Source organism: Macaca nemestrina, chromosome 5 (genome assembly GCF_043159975.1).
Source record: "Macaca nemestrina isolate mMacNem1 chromosome 5, mMacNem.hap1, whole genome shotgun sequence".
Taxonomy (NCBI): domain Eukaryota; kingdom Metazoa; phylum Chordata; class Mammalia; order Primates; family Cercopithecidae; genus Macaca; species Macaca nemestrina.
Genome location: NC_092129.1, coordinates 39,954,011 through 39,972,837, shown reverse-complemented (window position 1 = coordinate 39,972,837; position 18,827 = coordinate 39,954,011). Strand labels below are relative to the sequence as shown.

The 18,827-nt window shown below is 39.3% G+C and overlaps 1 protein-coding gene across 4 annotated transcripts in view; it reads right to left on the bottom strand.

Moving 5' to 3' along the window:
* Positions 1-6,165: 6,165 nt before the first annotated feature.
* LOC105465658 (MYB proto-oncogene, transcription factor) overlaps positions 6,166-18,827 on the bottom strand; it is a 37,626-nt gene continuing 24,964 nt past the window's right edge. For all 4 annotated transcript variants that reach the window (XM_011714214.3, XM_071096486.1, XM_011714213.2 and 1 more), the window contains one exon: positions 6,166-7,467. In XM_011714214.3, coding sequence (XP_011712516.1) covers positions 7,351-7,467 — 117 coding nt within the window. In that variant the 3' untranslated portion in view covers positions 6,166-7,350. The remainder of the gene's footprint in view (positions 7,468-18,827) is intronic.

The window sequence follows — 18,827 nt, the reverse complement described above, 5'->3', positions numbered from 1 at the left end:
TTAGATATATACAAAATTATGTTTCCCCATATATTATAAAAATCAAACAAAAGATGGATCAGAGGCCAAGGTTAGCCTTTATTAATACCAACATCTGGAACATAATAATTCTCTGGATTTAAGAAAATCTACTTATAGTTAGGGTCTAAATATTTTTCTAATACTCTATAGACAAATGGGCATTTTAATTAAAAATGACGGGCCCCACAGGAATTGAAAGCTCTTGGGGAGTGTTTAGATAGAAAACACAGGGTTGGGGGGAGTAAGGCAGGCTGTTGTAGTGTGGTCCTCTCAGACCACCTGCATTAGAATCAGCTGCAAGCTTGTTAAACACTACTAGGTCTACACCTGACTCATAAATCAGACTCCCCGAGGGTGAGGTCAAGAATCTCCATTTTAAACAAATTTCCAATGTGTTTCTGAGAATCATTGACTCTACAAATGCATTCTAGATTAAAAAGTAAAAGAAAGTATAAAATTAAGCTAAGAACACCTTCAAGAACAAATATTGGCAGAATTTCTTAATGACCAAAATATCAAAATATAATCAAGTATTATTCCATATGAAAAATTCAATAGAAGATTTGGCTTTTGAAAATGATGAGGAAAGTTTTAGATAAATTATTGGTTGATAATATCTGCTCTTAAAAGAGAAAAGTGTGTTAAGTAATCAGTTCTTCCTGAACTAATTAGTTCTATAATTATGGACTATAAAAGGTGAAAACAGCCCTTATGAACTTTGGATCAAAAGATATGTTTTCAATAAGATTTTTCTGGGATTAAAGCACATTCTTTGGAAATTAAGAAGCAGTAGGAAATGCACTATGTACAATCCAATTAACTGAGTATAAGATTCAGGCTCTGCCAGCATTTGGCCCTGCTAACCTAAGGTTTAATTTTATACTGTGTATGAAAAAGGGATTTGAACAAAATCATTTATATGAATCAGATATACATGAGTAATTTTATATCCCTGCCGAAACCATTCAATAACTCCCCATATCTCTATGGACAAAGTTCAAGCTCTATTTACAGAGCTTTTCTCTCTGGCCTCATATCTTTTTTTTTTTCCTCCAGGTTTCTCTTTCAGTTTCTTAAAACTCACCTCTCAGCCACCACCTTTCTTCTTTTCTCGCTCCCTCTTTCTTCTTCCCTAGCATATTGTGAGCACTTCATAAATATTGTGTCATTACTAATGATATCATTACAGGTAATAGAGAAAGCAGATACACTTAAGATACAATTTTGCAGGTAGAATATTCAGGTCTTTCTGACCACTTGAGTGTAAGGAGGATATTAAGGTAAAGAGAGAAACCAAGGATGACAAATATTTGGCTTGAGGAATGAAGAAATTAAGATATAAGGGCCAATTACTGCTAATGAGAAAAAAGCATTTAAGCTATTATGAGTTTTGTTTTGTTCATACTTAATCTAAGATGCTTATTTGGGGAAGATGTTAACATGGAATAGGCTGCAGGAGTCTTGAATTTCAGAGTGGGCTCAAGGGTGAAGAGATAGTATTTAAAACCACAGCACTGATAAAATCCTTTAGGAAGAATGATGGAGAGAGAAGGAAGAAAGGACCACTTGAGGCCCAAAGTGAGGAGGAGCAGCAAACAGAGGGAACCAGTGAGAAGCAGGAAAACCAGGGGAGTCATGCCTGAAGCCAAGAGAGAAAAATGGTTCGAGAAAGAGGGGGTGTCAACTCTGTTGACTGCTGCCAATAAGTGAAGTAAAATGAGGCTGAAGAAGTGACTACAGGATTTGGCAAAATGCAGCTCACTGGTGACACTGAAGAGGCAGGCAAGGCAGAGTGGGGGCAATGAAAGTTCATGTGGAGTGGGCAGCAGGGAGGCAACCTGGGGACGTGGGGACCTGCCATACAGAAAAGCAGTTTTGCTGAGGAGCAGATCAATGGGGGTGATATGATGGGGCATATAAGGGGATATTGTCCACTTGAGTCCAGGAGTTTGAGACCAGCCTAGGCAACATGGTGAAACCTTATCTCTACAGAAAATACAAAAATTAGTGGGGCTTGGGGGCGCATGCCATTGTCCCAGCTACTTGGGAAGCTGAGGTAGGAGAATCATATGAGCCCAAGAGGCTGAGGCTGCAGTGAGCCCTGATTGTGCCGATACTGATGAGCCTGGCATGACAGAGCATGACCCTGTCTCAAAAAAAAAAAAAAAACCAAAACTATACTGATAAGGGAATATTGTCTTTCCTGCTGGGAGCTGTAGACCATGTTAATGTGATGGCATCATTGGGAGAGAGGAAGACAATGAAGATGTCGAGGAGAGAGAACGAGTATTCACAAGATGAAGCCCCTGAGGATACAGAGGAATGGCTTGCAGAGGCCAAATGGATGGGCTGTTTCATGATTGCGGCTGGACATGCTCACCCATGCTAACAAGAGACAGAGTAGGCATGCAGGTGTGGCTGTTGACGGCTTCTCTTTTCTCATTTGTGTATCAGTCAAAGTTGTCTGCTGGGACTGGGTAGAAATGGGATGGAGAGTTTGAGAGAAAGGGGTGTGAAACTGTTGTTTGGAGCATGGGAAAAAAAATATACTAACTAGATATACTCAGGTAGTAGAATTGCCTGAATGTTCACATACAATATATCATCATGAATTTAAAGATAAGTTGTTATATTTGGGTGTTTTTATTCAGCAAGTTTAAGATGTCACATCTTACTCTACTGTCCCTTCCAACTCTTGCCTGACTTTATCTGTCAGTCCTGCCTAGGTGTCAGTTCTGTAGGAAACCTGTCTTGTTCCTCCACGTCTAGATCTGGTGCTCTCCTGTGGTCTCTGTTATCCCTATTCCGATTATATTGTAGTAACCTTTACTCGTCTGTATCTCCCATCTGAACATAAGCTCACAGAGGGCAGGGACTTTGATCTATGTTGTTCTGAGCTCTAACCCCAACTTCTGACACGGCACCTGGCACAAAATAGAGCCTCGACATGTACTAGTTGAATTAAAGAAATATAGTCTAAAGACAAATATCAAACAACCTCTTTAATTTCCACATGAGCATCAAGATTATTTTCTTTTCATTTCTCCTCCTCCTCCTCCTCTTCCTCCTCCTTCTCCTTCTTCTTCTTTTTCTTCTTCTTCAGATGGAGCATTCCTCTGTTGCCCACGCTGGAGTGCAGTGGCGTAATCTTGGCTCACTGCAACCTCCACCTCACAGGTTCAAGCGATTCTCATGCCTCAGCCTCCCGAGTAGCTGGGAGTTACAGGCATGCATCATCACGCCCCACTAATTTTTGTATTTTTAGTGGAGATGGGATTTTGCCATGTTGGCCAGCCAGGCTGGTCTCGAACGCCTGACCTCAGGTGAGCCACCTGCCTTGGCTTCCCAAAGTGCTGGGATTACAGGCATGAGTCACTGCACCCGGCCAAAATTATTTTCACTGAATATTAATTTTAAAAAATTATTAACTGTTTATTACTAGAACACTAACAAGTTCCATAAGAGTTACAATTTAGCTTCCTTTTGCTATAGGAAGCAAAGTTCCTACGTATAATTGTATATAAGTAAACTTTCCTTTTGAAATTTATTTGTTTTCAGAGATGGGGTCTCTCTATGTTGTCCAGGCTGGTCTCAAACTCCTGGGCTCAAGGGATCCTTCCACTTCAGCCTCCCAAGTCACTAAACTTTATTTTTACAAAGAGGTTTGTATTTTAGCTGACTTCCTTTCCTTAACTCTACCCTCTAAAAATGGTGACTAAGGAAGAATTGATTTTTATAATAGTAATGGTTAAAAGGAGAAAAATAAGCCCCAAAGTTGTAAGTATTTTAAGTGGAGTGTAATAGATCTGCACATCACATTTTTTTTGGATTAGAAAGCAGTAAGCTTAAGGAAAAATATGCCCCCTACTTCCCACATACATATTTGTACAAGAAGGAGAAACATATTAACTACAATATGTTAGAATGATTAGGAATATTTTGAGAAGATATAATTGAGTTTTAAAGTAAGTTTTTAACATAGAATAGTTTTAACACATAACTGGGGACATGGGTCTCGGAGGTATTCACTTCCCCATCGCTGGGTAACAGACATTTTTCTCTAATTGATCATAAGTCATCATGGTGACTTATCTAATCAACAGGCACTGCAACATTTTAGAGAGATGCGAAAACGTATTTACTTGCAGAATCTTCACAATAGCTAACAACCTTGACTTGAGATGCAATTTTATCTCCAGTGTAATTAAAATATAAGTAAAACGAAGCTTTGAGAGATTAAGTAAAACATACAAAGTCACACGGCTGGTAAAGGGTAGGGTCTGAATTCAAATCAAGACTGGTGGCCGGGTGCGGTGGCTCACACCTGTAATCCCAGCACTTTGGGAGGCTGAGGTGGGAGGATTGGTTGAACCCAAGAATTTGAGAGCAGCCTGGGCAAGATGGCAAGACGCCATCTCTATTTAGAAAGAAAAAGAAAATATTGGTCCCGCTTCAAAACTGATTTTCTTTCAATAAAGCAAGGCAGTGAGCCCCTTATTGGAAGCCCCGATGATATCTAATGTCTCTTTCAGTTCTAATATTGTATAATTTCTAAAGAAAGAAGGAAATTTATCCCGGGGCATCTCTCTTATCTTGAATTTTCAGTCCCATCTAGAGGCCGGGGACACATCAGTCTTCTCAGTGTCTCTCCTGTTCCCTGGATGGACATGGGCAGAAGCAACTTCACACATAGCAACTCACAAGTGCAGCCTTTCATTGAAGTAGTATATAATACTGTTTTCACTTACACTACCTGAATTCCTGCTGTGGAGAGTAGGATGATTTTCAAAATTGATGAGAACAATCAATGTTTTGGAGATGCTTGTGAACTGGGTGTTCTGTGAGTGTGAGTAGTTGACCATAACAGCTACATTTACACTCCTTTTCATGAAGTTAGGTTTTTAGTCTCTAGTTATTGGGTTGCAAGCGTGTTTGAAATATAAATATCTCTTTCAGTTCTGTAAGATGTTGAGTTACTCTTGTCATTAATAATTAAGTGATCTCTCAATCTAACTGTGTAACTGGCAGCACACATTATCAGCAAGATGGGCGTTCCACACACTACACAGCAAGCATCACTGGACTATGGAAAGTGTACATAATAACAAACATTTGTGTAGTGCATTACTTAATAAAAGTTTCACTGTGGGAAAGAACTCATTGCCCAGATAAGGAAAAAAGGCTCAGAGATGTGAGTGACTCGTCTAAGTTCGAACTGCTAGTAAGTGGCAGAGTTAGCACTTGGAAAAATACTCAAGAGAGGGCACGAATATAAAGAGCTTCCTAACACTGGGAAGACGTGTCATGTCATCTATCAGCAGGACAGTAAAAGTCCACCAAATCGACTTAAAAACTAGTAATTAGGCGTAACAAATCCTTGGCTCTACGAACACCAAGTGTATCATGCCTATGAGAATTCAGAGTTGGAACAGAGTGAGTAAAGGAAATTTAAATGAATTTATGTTAAAAGGGTATTACAGTATAGGGAAGAGAACACTAAGCTGAAGATGGAGCCAGCAGAGATCCATCTGTGAAATGGGGTTATTTTGAATGAACGACTCCGTATACCCATGAAGGCTCACAGGCTGGCTCCCATCCGGGAGCTCCCTTGTCCTCCAGCTTCTGGTTGGTTCTGCCAATGAGGACCCCTGGGCAAAGATAGGAGAAATGGGGAAACAAAGTTAGGGTTTACCCTTGGCTCCCTCCCTGTGAGGTCTCCTTCGATGGCAGTGGTCTCATCAAAGGCTAGTGCTCCTCTCAAGGGCTCCTGCTTTCCTGACTGTCCCCCTCCAGGCGGCCTTCCAGGCGCCTTCAGGCCTGCATCCTGTGGCTCTCCTAGCCCCTGCCCACATCTGTGGTATCAGTACATTTGTGAATGAATCCCCCTTACAGCATCCCCACTCACATGCCGCTGGACCCTGACTGATGCATTCTGGAAGACATTCCTCCCTGTCGTCCATGTGATTGTGAACTATTTAACTTGGTTTGCTTGTTCTTTCTTCTCCATTGTAACGATTCCTGCTTTCTTCACACAAAGGGCATATGGTGTGCAATTACTAGAGGAAAGTGCTTTGAGACTGCTCTATTTCCTTTAAAGTGTAACTGTTGTCCATAGTGACAAGTAAGAGAGAAAACAAAAGTAGGTAAAATAAGGGCACATCTTTATTTTGCTACAAGGCAGTAAGTACACCGTCATATCTCAAAAGTTCAGTGCTGGCCATCTTGCATCAAATGTTCTTAAGGCAGTGACTGGCTATCAACCACAGTTTTCTGTCTCCCCAGTTGCAAACACAGGATCCATGCAACAGTTCTGAGACCATACACTTAGAAACCACAGGGGATGCAGATCAAATGCAGAACTCCCAAATTATAAAACAGTCGGGCTACACTCAAAACAAAACATAGAACATCAACAACACAGATCTCCCAAAAAGAAGTGCAATGCATGCTTTTATAAACCAACAATAACAAAAAAAACCACAATAAAAAATGCAGAGTCTCCCAAACAAGTTTTCAAATGTATTACAAAAGGAAAAAAAATGTATATATATATAAAATTAAAAAGTCTGAAATACTAGTGCATAGTCAATTACCTAACACCAAGTTTCTTTTCTTTCCGTCCAAGCTCTACTGCCCCTCTGATACTAGCAGCATGTCTACAGGCTAAGACCATAGCAGCAAAAAACGTTTTTCATTTGGCATTTACAAAATTAAATTACTGAATAAAAATATAATTTTTTATAAAACTATTTCTTACAGTAATAATTTTTAAAGCAAGCTAACAGAAAACTCATAAAATGGTTTGGTACAATAAATGTACCTTCAATGTCATTAACCATAAATGAGCATTTACAATCTGGATTAATTGTCTCATGGTATTAAGTCTATACTTATAGTAATGCTTTTACTGATTTTTAAAAATATATGCATATGTTTAGTGATCGAGAAAAGTGAAATACTGGAGTACCTTCTATGTGTAAAATTTCAAAAAACCCATCACAGGAAAAAATACTGATCTGTTGGATCCTTTAAAATACAGATAAATCATTTTATGTTTTTAAAAAAATCTGCATTAAGATATTAACAACTGGCTACAATTCATTACCTAATAATTTAGGTAAGACTGTTATTTATTTTTAAAAATCCTTTTAGTTGGGTGAAATCCAATAAGATTTCATTCAACTAAATGCACCTGGTGCTGCTCTCAACTGTTGTACCACAACAAAAATAGGTTCTTCTCCCATTCATGAAAAGTTTCATGTTGAGGAATGATATATCCCAAGTTAACTTGAAGTGTTCTGAAAACCATAATGCTTTTCTGGAAATGTCTCACATGACCAGCGTCCGGGCTGAGAATGCATTCACGTATTTACGAGCTTGACTGGAAGCTGTCATCTGCTCCTCCATCTTTCCACAGGATGCAGGTTCCCAGGTACTGCTACAAGGCTGATGGGGAAAGAGAGGGTAACAGGAACGTCAGACAAGGAAGCTCATTTTATAGTCCCAGCAGGGCCAGCATTGACCAACAGATGGCAAGTGGTTGACACCAGAAAGGCTTTGTCAGATAGAATCTTACCTCCCTGGCCCCCAGAAATCCGGTGTTCTTAAGGGATATGGATGATCAGAAATTATATGTTAAGAGGGAAAACCCATTCCAAGCAGCTTCATAAGATACAATCACATCTTCACATTTTAATGCCTTCCGACTATCAGGCAATTTTACAAAGCTGGAGACAGGAATGAGCATTATTCTCCAGATACCTAAGGTGGGCTATGGCCACCTACTCACTAAGCAAACCGCCGAGTGCCTGAGCCACAGCGCAAAGCAGCTCATGCATGCACTGGAATTGATCAACACCTGCTATGTGTCGTATATATGTTTTCATCAGTTACTTTAGAAATAGTTATCAGTATAGTTTAATTTTTTTGTTTGTCTCAAAGAGTCATGCTCTGCCACACCAGGCTGATCAGTATTGGCATAATCATAGCTCACTGCAGCCTCAGCCTTCTGGGCTCAAGTGATCCTCCTACCTCAGCTTCCCAAGCAGCGGGCACTACAGGCACGTGCCACCAAGCCCCCGCTAATTTTTGTATTTTCTGTAGAGGCAGGGTTTCACCATGTTGCCCAGGTTCGTCTTGAACTCCTGGACTCAAGTGATCTGCCCGTCTTGGCTTCCCAAAGTGCTGGGATTACAGACATGAAATCAGAATGGTTTAATTTTTAAAGATACACTAGAAGACACAAGATGGACCTAATATCTAAGGACAGCATCTCCATGCCAGGGACAGTGGCACTTCACATTTCACATGCATTATCTCATTAAAACAGCACAACCACCCCGGGAGGCTGGTTCATTCTCTCCCTAGACAGGCTAGAGAATGGAAACAGAGAACGGAGGTAACTTGCCCAAGGCCACTCTGTAGGTAAGTGGTGGACTGGCTTTGAACTTTGCTGTCTCCAGCTCCTGCGGTGCCTCTGTGTTGCCTCAAATGCAAACATGTACTATTTATGCCCCACTTGGTTTCCAAAAGGATGTAAGATGATTACAAAAGAAATACAAGACAACAGAGTTTTAAAATGTGTATAAAGCAGAGTCATAGGGAAACAAATTTGGAAAAAATAAACACAGTTGGCTCTCCGCATCTGTGGGTTCCATATCTGTGAGTTCCACATTTGTGGGATCCACATCCATAGATTCAATCAATGGCAGATCAAAAAAATTCAGAAAAAAATAATTGTTGTGTATTGAACATGTATAGGTTTTTTCCTTGCCATTATCCCCTAACAATATAACAACTATTTCCATAGCATTTACATTGTATTAGCTATTGTAAGTAATCTAGAGATGATTTAAAGTATACAGGAATTAATGGACACAATGTACGTTATTCTGGTGATAGATACACTCACAGCTTTGACTTTGACCACTATGCAATACATCCATGTAACAAAATTACACTTGTACCCCATGAATTTATACAAATAATAAAAAAAATTATATGGGAAGATGTGTGTAGATTATATGCAAACACTATGCTATTTTATATCAGGGACTTGAGCATCCACGGACTTTGGTGTCCTTGCAGGTCCTGAAACAAATCCCCCATGGATACTAAGGAACAACTGTAACATGAAGATGGTATGAGATCTGCACACAAAACTCCTGCCATAAAGCACAGTGCCTCAGCTAGATGTAATCTCCCTCTTGACTCTGATCTCTCTAGCAGCCAATGCAGAGAGGGGAACAGAAACACAAACAGATGTAAGATTTGGTGCCTGTAAGCTCAAAAGGAAACCCGCGGGTTAGAAAAAGCACTATTCCTGGTATTGCTATCTGGAGGGATTATTTTCCATGGGACAAAAGAATAAGAAAGACCTTAGCTCTTCAGAGCCTACAGTGTCCTTTATGAGACAGAATGGACACACGTGAAACAGGAGGAATAATAACAGGCAGTGTGTGCAGGCTTCTGGTGTTACCCAAGGGAAGAGGGGATGGGACACTGAGGAACTGTCAAGGCAATGTTGTGGGGAAAGGGTGAAAACAGCTAAGATTAGGGACGAGGTGAAAACGCAGCGATGTCATCCAGGGAGCGAGAAAGCAGGAAAGAGGCAGGAAGCTGCAATTTGTACATTGCCAGTGGGAGGGGATGTGTGTGTCTGGGGAGGAGCAGAGAGAGAAAGGGTTAAATGACAACATAAAACAAGCCCTCACTATATGCCTCCATGCCTCCAAGTGTTATTTATATAACTCCTCTCATTTAATTCTCACACAAAACACCTGTGGCATAGGTACCATTCATCGCATCCATTTTATAGACTAGGCAATTTGAAAGGAAGAGAGGATTTAGGCGCCATACTCAAGGTTACCCGGGTAAGAAATGATGGAGCAAGAATGTCACCCACGGGACCACACCCCTATATTCAAGTTCTTATCAGGAACAATAAAAGGAACCTGGGAAATTGTGTGCTCAGGGCACCAGGGCCTTGGAATCCAGGAAAGTGTTGAGATGGGGTGTGAGAGTCACCAGACTTCTTAGCAAAGAAATATAATTCTACTAAAACAAGGTCCGGGTTACAGTGGTAGGCTTTCCTTGCTTAGTTGCTGGAACAAGGTTTCCTGACTTTGGGTTTGCAGTGTAATGTTCTAGCTTTTAAACTTTCCTAGGGCATAAAGCTTGCGCCATCTCCACTGATGTCAACAGCACTGTCTATGAAGAGAAATGTTCACTCTGAAAGCTCAGAGGCTCAATGTATAACTTGAAATACTACATAGCAGGATGGATTATCATAATATTTTCCAGGAACTGAGTATCTCAAAAATGACAAGACAAAGATAACAGACAGGTATTCTGAATTGCCTTCTATTCCGAATTTAATGTTTTCCTAAACACAATTACCAGGGTAGTTATAGTATTTGAAATAATTCTGAATAAATCATGTTTCTCTAGCCTCAAGCATGCAGGTGAAACACATATCTCTCTGGTGTCTATCTGTCCATACGAATTCCCAAAACATGAAATTGACACAGGAAACCAGTTAGAAAACAAAATTTAATGTTATCTTTTCAATTACTGAGCTTGCATTTGCAGTCGCTACAACAATATGACATATTATAGTGACTACTTGAAGGTGAATAGTAAAATATGGTGAATATAAAGTACGATGCAGGGCTTACGGCAATGATTAGATGCACGTGGAGCCAAGAACTTGGATCTTAAAGAACAAGTGACAAAACAGGAAGCAGAATGAAATATCTTAATATCATAATATCTTGTATGTAAATTTAAATTTACATAAAGATACACACAGAAAAGAAAAATACTTGAAACGAATGGAGGGAAGGGGAATGAAGGTGAGAATGGAAATGTGAGAACCAAGAAAGACAGGATTGTTTCTGTTTTGCTCTGGTTAAGAATTTTTCCAAAGTCTTTAAAATGGCCTATCAGATTTTTTTTTTTTTTTCTATTTAACTGGGCTTCAATCAGTATAGAATTTTCTTTTCTATTTTTCTTTTTTTAGACATAGGGCCTCATTCTGTTGCCCAGCTTAGAGTGCAGGGGCATGATCACAGCTCCCTCAAACTCCTGGGCTCAAGCGAGCCTCCCGCCTCAGCCTCCTAAGTAGCTGGGACTAGAGGCGTGTGTCACCATGCCCAGCTATGTTTTTTTTTTTAATTTTTTTTGTAGAGGGGGTGGGTCTCACTATGTTGCCTAGGCTGGTCTCAAACTCCTGGCCTCAAGTGATCTTCCTGCCTTGGCCTCTCAAAGTGTTGGGATTAAGGATAAGCCACTACAACAAGCCAGAATTAATTTTCTAAATGTGTAAATTATCTTAAATGTTACGTTAAAACAATTTTACGCACGCTATTACTATGCTTCCTGTTAAAAGTCAAGTTCTGTGTCTTTTTTGTTTTTGTTTGTGAGAGAGGGTCTTGCTCCTTGCCCAGGCTGGCACGATCACAGCTCACTGTAGCCTCCATCTCCAGGGTTAAAGTTGATTCTCCAACCTCAGCCTCCTCAGTAGCTCGGACTACAGGCAGGTGCACACTACACTTGGTTAATTTTTGTATTTTTTGTAGAGACAGGGTCTCGCTGTGTTGCACAGGCTGGTCTCAACCTCCTGGACTGAAGTGATCCACCTGCGTTGGCCTCCCAAAGTGCTGGGATTACAGGCATGAACCACTACGCCTGGCCTAAAAGTCAAGTTCTGATCCTTTGTAATATAGTCCTTAGGTTGACTCAGAATTCCCAAAGTCAGTTCAGGAGAATCTAGTACTAAGTATTATCAACTGAATGTATTTTCAACTTGAAATTTGACTGTGTTGCTGTGAGATCCCCTACATGGCTCATCACTGTATTCATATTTAGCTCTTCCTCCAGGACCAGGTATTTAAAAATGAGATCACTATGAAGAAGGTACCATATATTTGTAATCAGAGTTCTGAGAGACCTTTCCAAATAGTTAGCTTCTCCTAAGCCAAAAGAGAATTTACCAAGAAACAAATAAAAATGAAATATCCAAATTCCAGAAAGCATCGCATTTCTGAGTCATATATTCCATGAAGCTCAGAGCTAGGGCAGCCAAGATGACTTGGAACGCCTGATTCTCCCAGAACAGACAAACACCAGGATGTGGTAGCCACCGTGTACAAGAACCACTGTGTGTAGGAACAAAAAGGCCACCAAGCATGACCGAGGGAGCTCCTTTTCTGCACCAGGAAAGCACAAGACAAGCACATCTTACCACAATAAATGAAACAAACTGGTCAGAGTAGACATATGCCTATGCTATGAAAGTCAAGGAAGATCAGAAGATTGAGTACTTTGGTACAAAAAAAAAGAAATGCTCCCTTTCTCCCATCTTACCTGAAGCCTGGGGCCCCATGCCAACTTTTCATGCAGACAGAATTATTTTTGACAAAGGAAGATTAATGTCTTTGTGCTGGAAGAATATTTTTAAATACTGTCATACATAATCTTTGCAAATTCTCCTTGTTCTCTCTCCATAAACTTTAGTTTCATTTACACTAAAGAAATGCTGAGAATTATGGGTTTCTGCATATGAATTCTTGTGAAGTTACTAACCCATGGTGCTCTTGCAGACATGTCACTCTATCATAATTCATTTCAACATTAATAATCCTACCCACACATCCTCCTCCTGTGGCCGGGGAGTCATCCTGCTTATCCTGTAATGTGCCTTTAATTGCCCCTGGGCAGAAGTGAACTATAAACAGTCTGTCAAAGCTTTAACTGGGATATCCTGTTAAAGCACTTTAAATAAATATTGCCATCCTTTGTAGAAAACAGAAGAAATAAAAAGAAACAAGACCATGTCCACAGGTGGTTTTCTGTCAGAATTAGATGATCTTCACATTTTCATTCAGAACATGAATAGTTTTTTCATCAAGCTGAACAAAAACGGTTCTTATTATTATATTCATACAGCAACTTCACCCAGTATCTGCTGGCTTCAAAAGCCTTGACAAATTATGTGTTTTACAATTTGCTGACCTAATAAGAAACTTGTATAAACTGAAGAAAAAAAAAAAAAAGGTAAAACCAAAGCAACTCATCAGATGGTATTATGTTTTTATTATGATTTGTTTTAAAACAATAAGCAGGCATCAATGGTATCTAAAACAGTAAAAAATAAGAATTTTCTGCTTATTCTATTTCACCTATCTGAAAAAAAAATACTTACTCTGGACTAAAATTCTAAAAATGAGAATTCCTTCCCAAAGGGATATCTTTTGAAAAACTGGATCAGTTATAAGATAGACTGTAGAAATCTTTAGTTGTCTCTTGAAAGTCAGGGATAAGCTTAAACTGAAATGTTGCTAAGCTAAGGTTAATGGTTACCTAACTTTTGTCGAGAGTAAATGCTTCCTTAGGTTGGCACAAATCAATTAAATGCCTCCAACTTCAGAACTGCTGATTTTCTACAGAAAAAAATCTTAAAAGTTAGGGAATTAAAAGTCAAGATGGTGACTAGAAGTTGCCTCATCCACCAATGCCTCCACTTCCCAAGCCTAAATTAACAATTGCAAATGTGGATGGATGTGGATGGGCCTTTCCCAAATTTGGAGTTTGTCCCAGATGTCTCTAGAGGTCTCTTCACCTTACATGTTGATAGACTTTCTAAGTTTATATGATATAGCCTAGGGTGGCACAACTTTTTGCAATATTCTTTTCCTTAGTCACATATGAGTTCCAGACTATTAAACATTAAGACCAGAGCCAAATTGCTCTAAAGCAATTCTATCTTTGCTGGCCTGCCCAAGGAAGATTTTATCTCAGAATGTTTATTCTCTCTAAGTGTCACCAAACAAAACAAATGAAAAATCCACATCTCAAAATGTCTGGGGCAGGGCATTCTGACTCTGAGCTCAACATAGCTTCTCCCTTCACTTAGCCCTTCTCAGTTCAACCCAAAAGCTGTACACAGAAAAGCTGCTTAATTTATAACATTTTTTGAAAGCAGGTCACTGAGTTACTACTGACAGCTATGTGAACTTCTGCCAGGGTAAGTGGAAAAAAGTGACCAAAAGGGAGAACCAAATGAGTGTGCAGGCATCCAGGGGAGCGGGTCAGCACAGCACACTAGATGAAAAAGGCTCAGAAAGGTCTCTGTCGTGTGCAGACGGTTTCCATGTCTGCTTAAATGCCAACACGAGCAGCAGAAAAAGAGAGAAAACCAGTAAATCAGTTGCTTCATCTCCATCATACCGCGAGGTCTGACTACCTTTATTTCAAGGAATCAGTTGAATCAGCTCTCTCTTTTGGTGACCCACTGACACAGTTCTGTAGGAGTGGGACAGGGAATAGCATGCCAGAGGAAATAATATACCACAATGAAAAAAACAAAACAACAAAAAAACCCAAAAAACCACCCTGGCCTTTGGTGAGGGCTTCTTGCCTGCATTTCAAGGACAGGGACTATGTGGAGCCTCTGCCTAATATACCACCGGTGTACAGTGGCAAGTGTGCCGCCATCTTGAAAGCAATATTATATCCATTTGATCTTCACAGTAACCTGTGTGATGAGTGAAGGATATTCCATGGTCCCGAACTTATAGTTTGCTTAATTTTGTTCACTTGATGAATTAAAGTCATGCCATTTGAAAATGGTAGAGTCTAGCCTGGAACCCAGGTTCTGTTGCCCCCATATGCTTGTTTATTATACTGCTTATCAATGCCTATAAGGCAAAAAGGATTTGCCTTATTTTTTGAAAAATATAAAAGTTCATAAACAAATAACATAAAGATAGGAGCAATCTAAAACACACTGAACCGAGAGCTAAGGAGAGTATCAACTGCTAGCAATATTTTAAAATTCTTTGATGCTGTGCAAATGTGTTTAAATAATAATGGCTGGAGAAATTTCTTTAACTTAAATTTCTTGTTTTAAAAAAGTCAGGCCACGGGCAAGCCAAGTCAGGAAATTAAAATTTAAGGCTGTCATTCTGTGGTTACGAAAAAGAGGAAAGTGAGTGAGTAGAAAGCCTATGAACACATCTTTTACACTTGGGTTTTAAATAGGAATAAAAGGAAATTATAATTTAAGAGAAAAATACAGAAGTTCAGAAGGCTTATAACTTAGAGTTTTTGATCTACCAATAAAAATGTCTACCTTAAGAAAAGTTGATTAGCATAATGTGCTTATTTCAAAACATAAAGGAAATGGAAAGCATGCTGAGGAAAGCAGGCAACTCTTTTCTCCTTGCTGAGGAGGGAGCTGTGCGTCTGCCTCGGTCTCTCTCGGGTAACTACTGAATGGCGGAATCCAGCAGCATTCCACAGTGCCTTTCCTGCCACAAATGCACACTTTCTAGGCTGACTGTTTTCACTACTTACTCATTTGTGACCATTTTATAAGCTTCTATACTCTATCCTCCACCCCACACAATGTGGAGAAAAGGCTGAATACTGACAATGATACGACATGAAAATCTCATATATTCTGGGCCACATGAAAGACACAAATATAAAAAAATCTCAGAACATTTTTATTGTAAGAATATCCTGTTTGCTTTTACAATTTAAAATTAAAACAACTGTGAAAAAAATAAAAGAAACACAATGATTATAAGATTATGCAGCTGTTGCAAATTCCTTTTGGAAAAAGACTAAGTAATTTAAAAAAACAAACATAACATGATTGTACATAATGGCTTATAAAAGCCTCTATTTAAGCACTGTATATTATAGATTAGGGGATACGTGGAGAGTTCTGGATTATTAAAATTCACTGAATCTTGGCTGGGTGTGGTGGCTCACACTTGTAATCCCAGTACTTTGAGAGTCTGAGACAGGCAGATCACCTGAGGTTGGGAGTTTGAGCCTGGCCTGGCCAACATGGTGAAACCATGTCTCTACTAAAAATACAAAAATTAGCCGAGTGTGGTGGCGGGCGCCTGTAACCCCAGCTACTTGGGAGATTGAGGCAGAAGAATCACTTGGACCCAGAAGGTGGTGGTTGCAGTAAGCTGAGATTGTACCACTGCACTGCAGCCTGGGTGACAGACTGAGACTCTGTCTCAAAAAAAAAAAAAAAATTATTTGTATCTCAATGACAACCCACATAACAATGGGCAGACTTAGCACCCTGATTTTGGTGTCTATGCACCATTTCTCACTAACAGGATTCAGAGCACCATGGGGAAATGGCTGATTCCAGAAAGAGAGTAAGGAAATGTGGCTATTAAATTAAAGCAACTTAAATTCATTCAAATTGAAAATTCTGTTCCTCAGCAGCACTTGCCATATTTCAAGTGCTCAAAAGCCACTGGCTATCATAGTGGATAGCAGCATATTAGAAATTTCCTTCACATCACTGTAGAAGTTCTATTAGACAGCACTGGACTAGAGAGTAAAAGAGATTTAAGAGGCTTAACCAAATGCAATGTGTGAAATTGTTTCAATTTTGATTCTTTTTTGGATTAATGGGAAATTTAAATATACCAGAGAATGAGAATATTAAAGAATTATTGTTAAATATGTAATGATGGTATTAGGTTATATATAAAAATGTCTATGTTTAGAGACACATCTGGAAGTACATGAGAATAAAATGTTATATTAGTTGGAATTTACTTTAAAATACTTCAGGCTGGACAGGGTGGCTCCTGCCTGTAATCCTAACACTTTGGGAGGTCAGGGCAGAAGTATTGCTTGAGCCCAGGAGTTTGAGGCCAGGCTGGGCAACACAGGGAGACCCCATCTCTACAAAAACACAAAACAAAACAAAACAAAACAAAAAACTAGCTGGACATGGTGGCATGTGCCTATATTCCTAGCTACTCAGGAGGCTGAGGTAGGAGGATTGCTTGAGTCCAGGAGGTAGACTAGAGCAAGCCATGATCTTGCCACTGCACTCCAGCCTGGGTGACAGAGCAAGGCCTTGTCTCAAAAAAAAAAAAAAAACAAAAAAAAAAACAAAAAAAAAAACCGGCCTGGTGCAGTGCCTCACATCTGTAATCCCAGCACTTTGGGAGGCCAAGGTGGGCAGATCATGAGGTCAGGAGATCAAGACCATCCTGGCTAACACGGTGAAACCCTGTCTCTACTAAAAATACCAAAAATTAGCTGGGCGTGGTGACACGCGCTTTTAGTCACAGCTACTTGGGAGGCTGAGGCAGAAGAATCGCTTGAACCTGAGAGGTGGAGGTTGCAGTGAGCCAAGATTGTGCCACTACACTCCAGCCTGGGTGACAGAACAAGACACTGTTTTCAAAAAAAAAAAAATTAAAAATTTAAAAACAAAATTAAAACTTCATAAAAAAAGAGATGAAGTAGGCCTGGCGCGGTGGCTCGCACCTATTATCCCAGCACTTTGGGAGGCCGAGGCAGGTGGATCACTTGAGGTCAGCAGTTCGAGACCAGCCTAGCCAACATGGTGAAACCCCATCTCTACTAAAAATACAAAAATTAGCTGGGCATGGTGGCGGACATCTGTAGTCCCAGCTACTCAGGGGACTGAGGCCGGAGAATCACTTGAACCCGGGAGGTAGAGGTTGCAGTGACCTGATATCACGTCACTGCACCCCAGCCTGGGCGACAGAGTGAGATTCTATCTCAAGAAAAAAAAAAGAGATGAGGTAAATATGGCAAAATGATAACAAGTGTTAACTCTAGAACATAGTATATTTTCCACACTTCTATATGTGTATAAAATTTATAATAAAATGTCAAACACATAGCTTCTTGGCATTTCTAATTTTAAAACAGCAAATGTAATTTATACATATTTACAAATAAGCATGTGCATTTATATGTATGTTAGAAGCAAAACCGTAATGGCCCAGTATATGGGCCTCAAAAACAGTAATAATTGCTTTTCTAAAATGTTATTGCCATAATCAAGCTGGGGTGATTAAAACTGAAATGATAAAACACAAAATTGCGCAGTTCCTGTGTTCTTCAATAAACTGTTCTTGCACCTAAGTTATTTAGACAATTTATAGGGACAGACGATCAACTGCATTATACCAGTTGCAAATATTTTACATTTTAGAAGTATTCAAATTTTAAAATATTTTGAAACTCCTATTTTGCTGTTTTAATAAAAGCATTATGACAAAAATGTCTAGATGGTTTGCCTAAAATCCCACTTAATATTTGATTTATTGTAATTACAAATTACAAAAATTAGAGATTATATAAAGTACTCTTAAGTAAAATACATATCATTTAATAAATGTGCAATATGTTCAATAATACCATGTGTGAGAAATATGCCTAATTAGGTCAAATTGGATTATCAATAGAACTGTATGAAATAGCACTGTGTTTTAAACAAATAAAATTAACAAATTGCATAAAAACATCCATAGAAATATTACTGAGTCAGGATTATATGAAATATAGGCCATATATGTTTAAATATTTAGAGTCACTTGACGCATTTTCCAATACTTATCACAATAGTCTGAAACATTTTAGAAATCACATATTTCTGTGGTATCAGAAGCTAGAACTCCATGACATAAAATGAAGGAGATACTTGGTGTATAGCATTCATTCACTTAGTGAAGATTTATTTTCTTCTCCCAACTAGCAAGTATGCAGAGCAACATTCAGTAAGTATTTCTTAAAATAAATTAGTATCTATTATAGCAGATTAATTTTTTTTTTTTTTTGAGATGGAGTCTCACTCTATTGCCTAGGCTGAAGAGAAATGGTGCGATCTGGGCTTACCGCAACTTTCACCTCCCGGGTTCAAGCAATTCTCCTGCTGCAGCCTCCTGAGTAGCTGGAATTACAGGTGTGCACCACCATGCCTGGCTAGTTTTTTGTATTTTTAG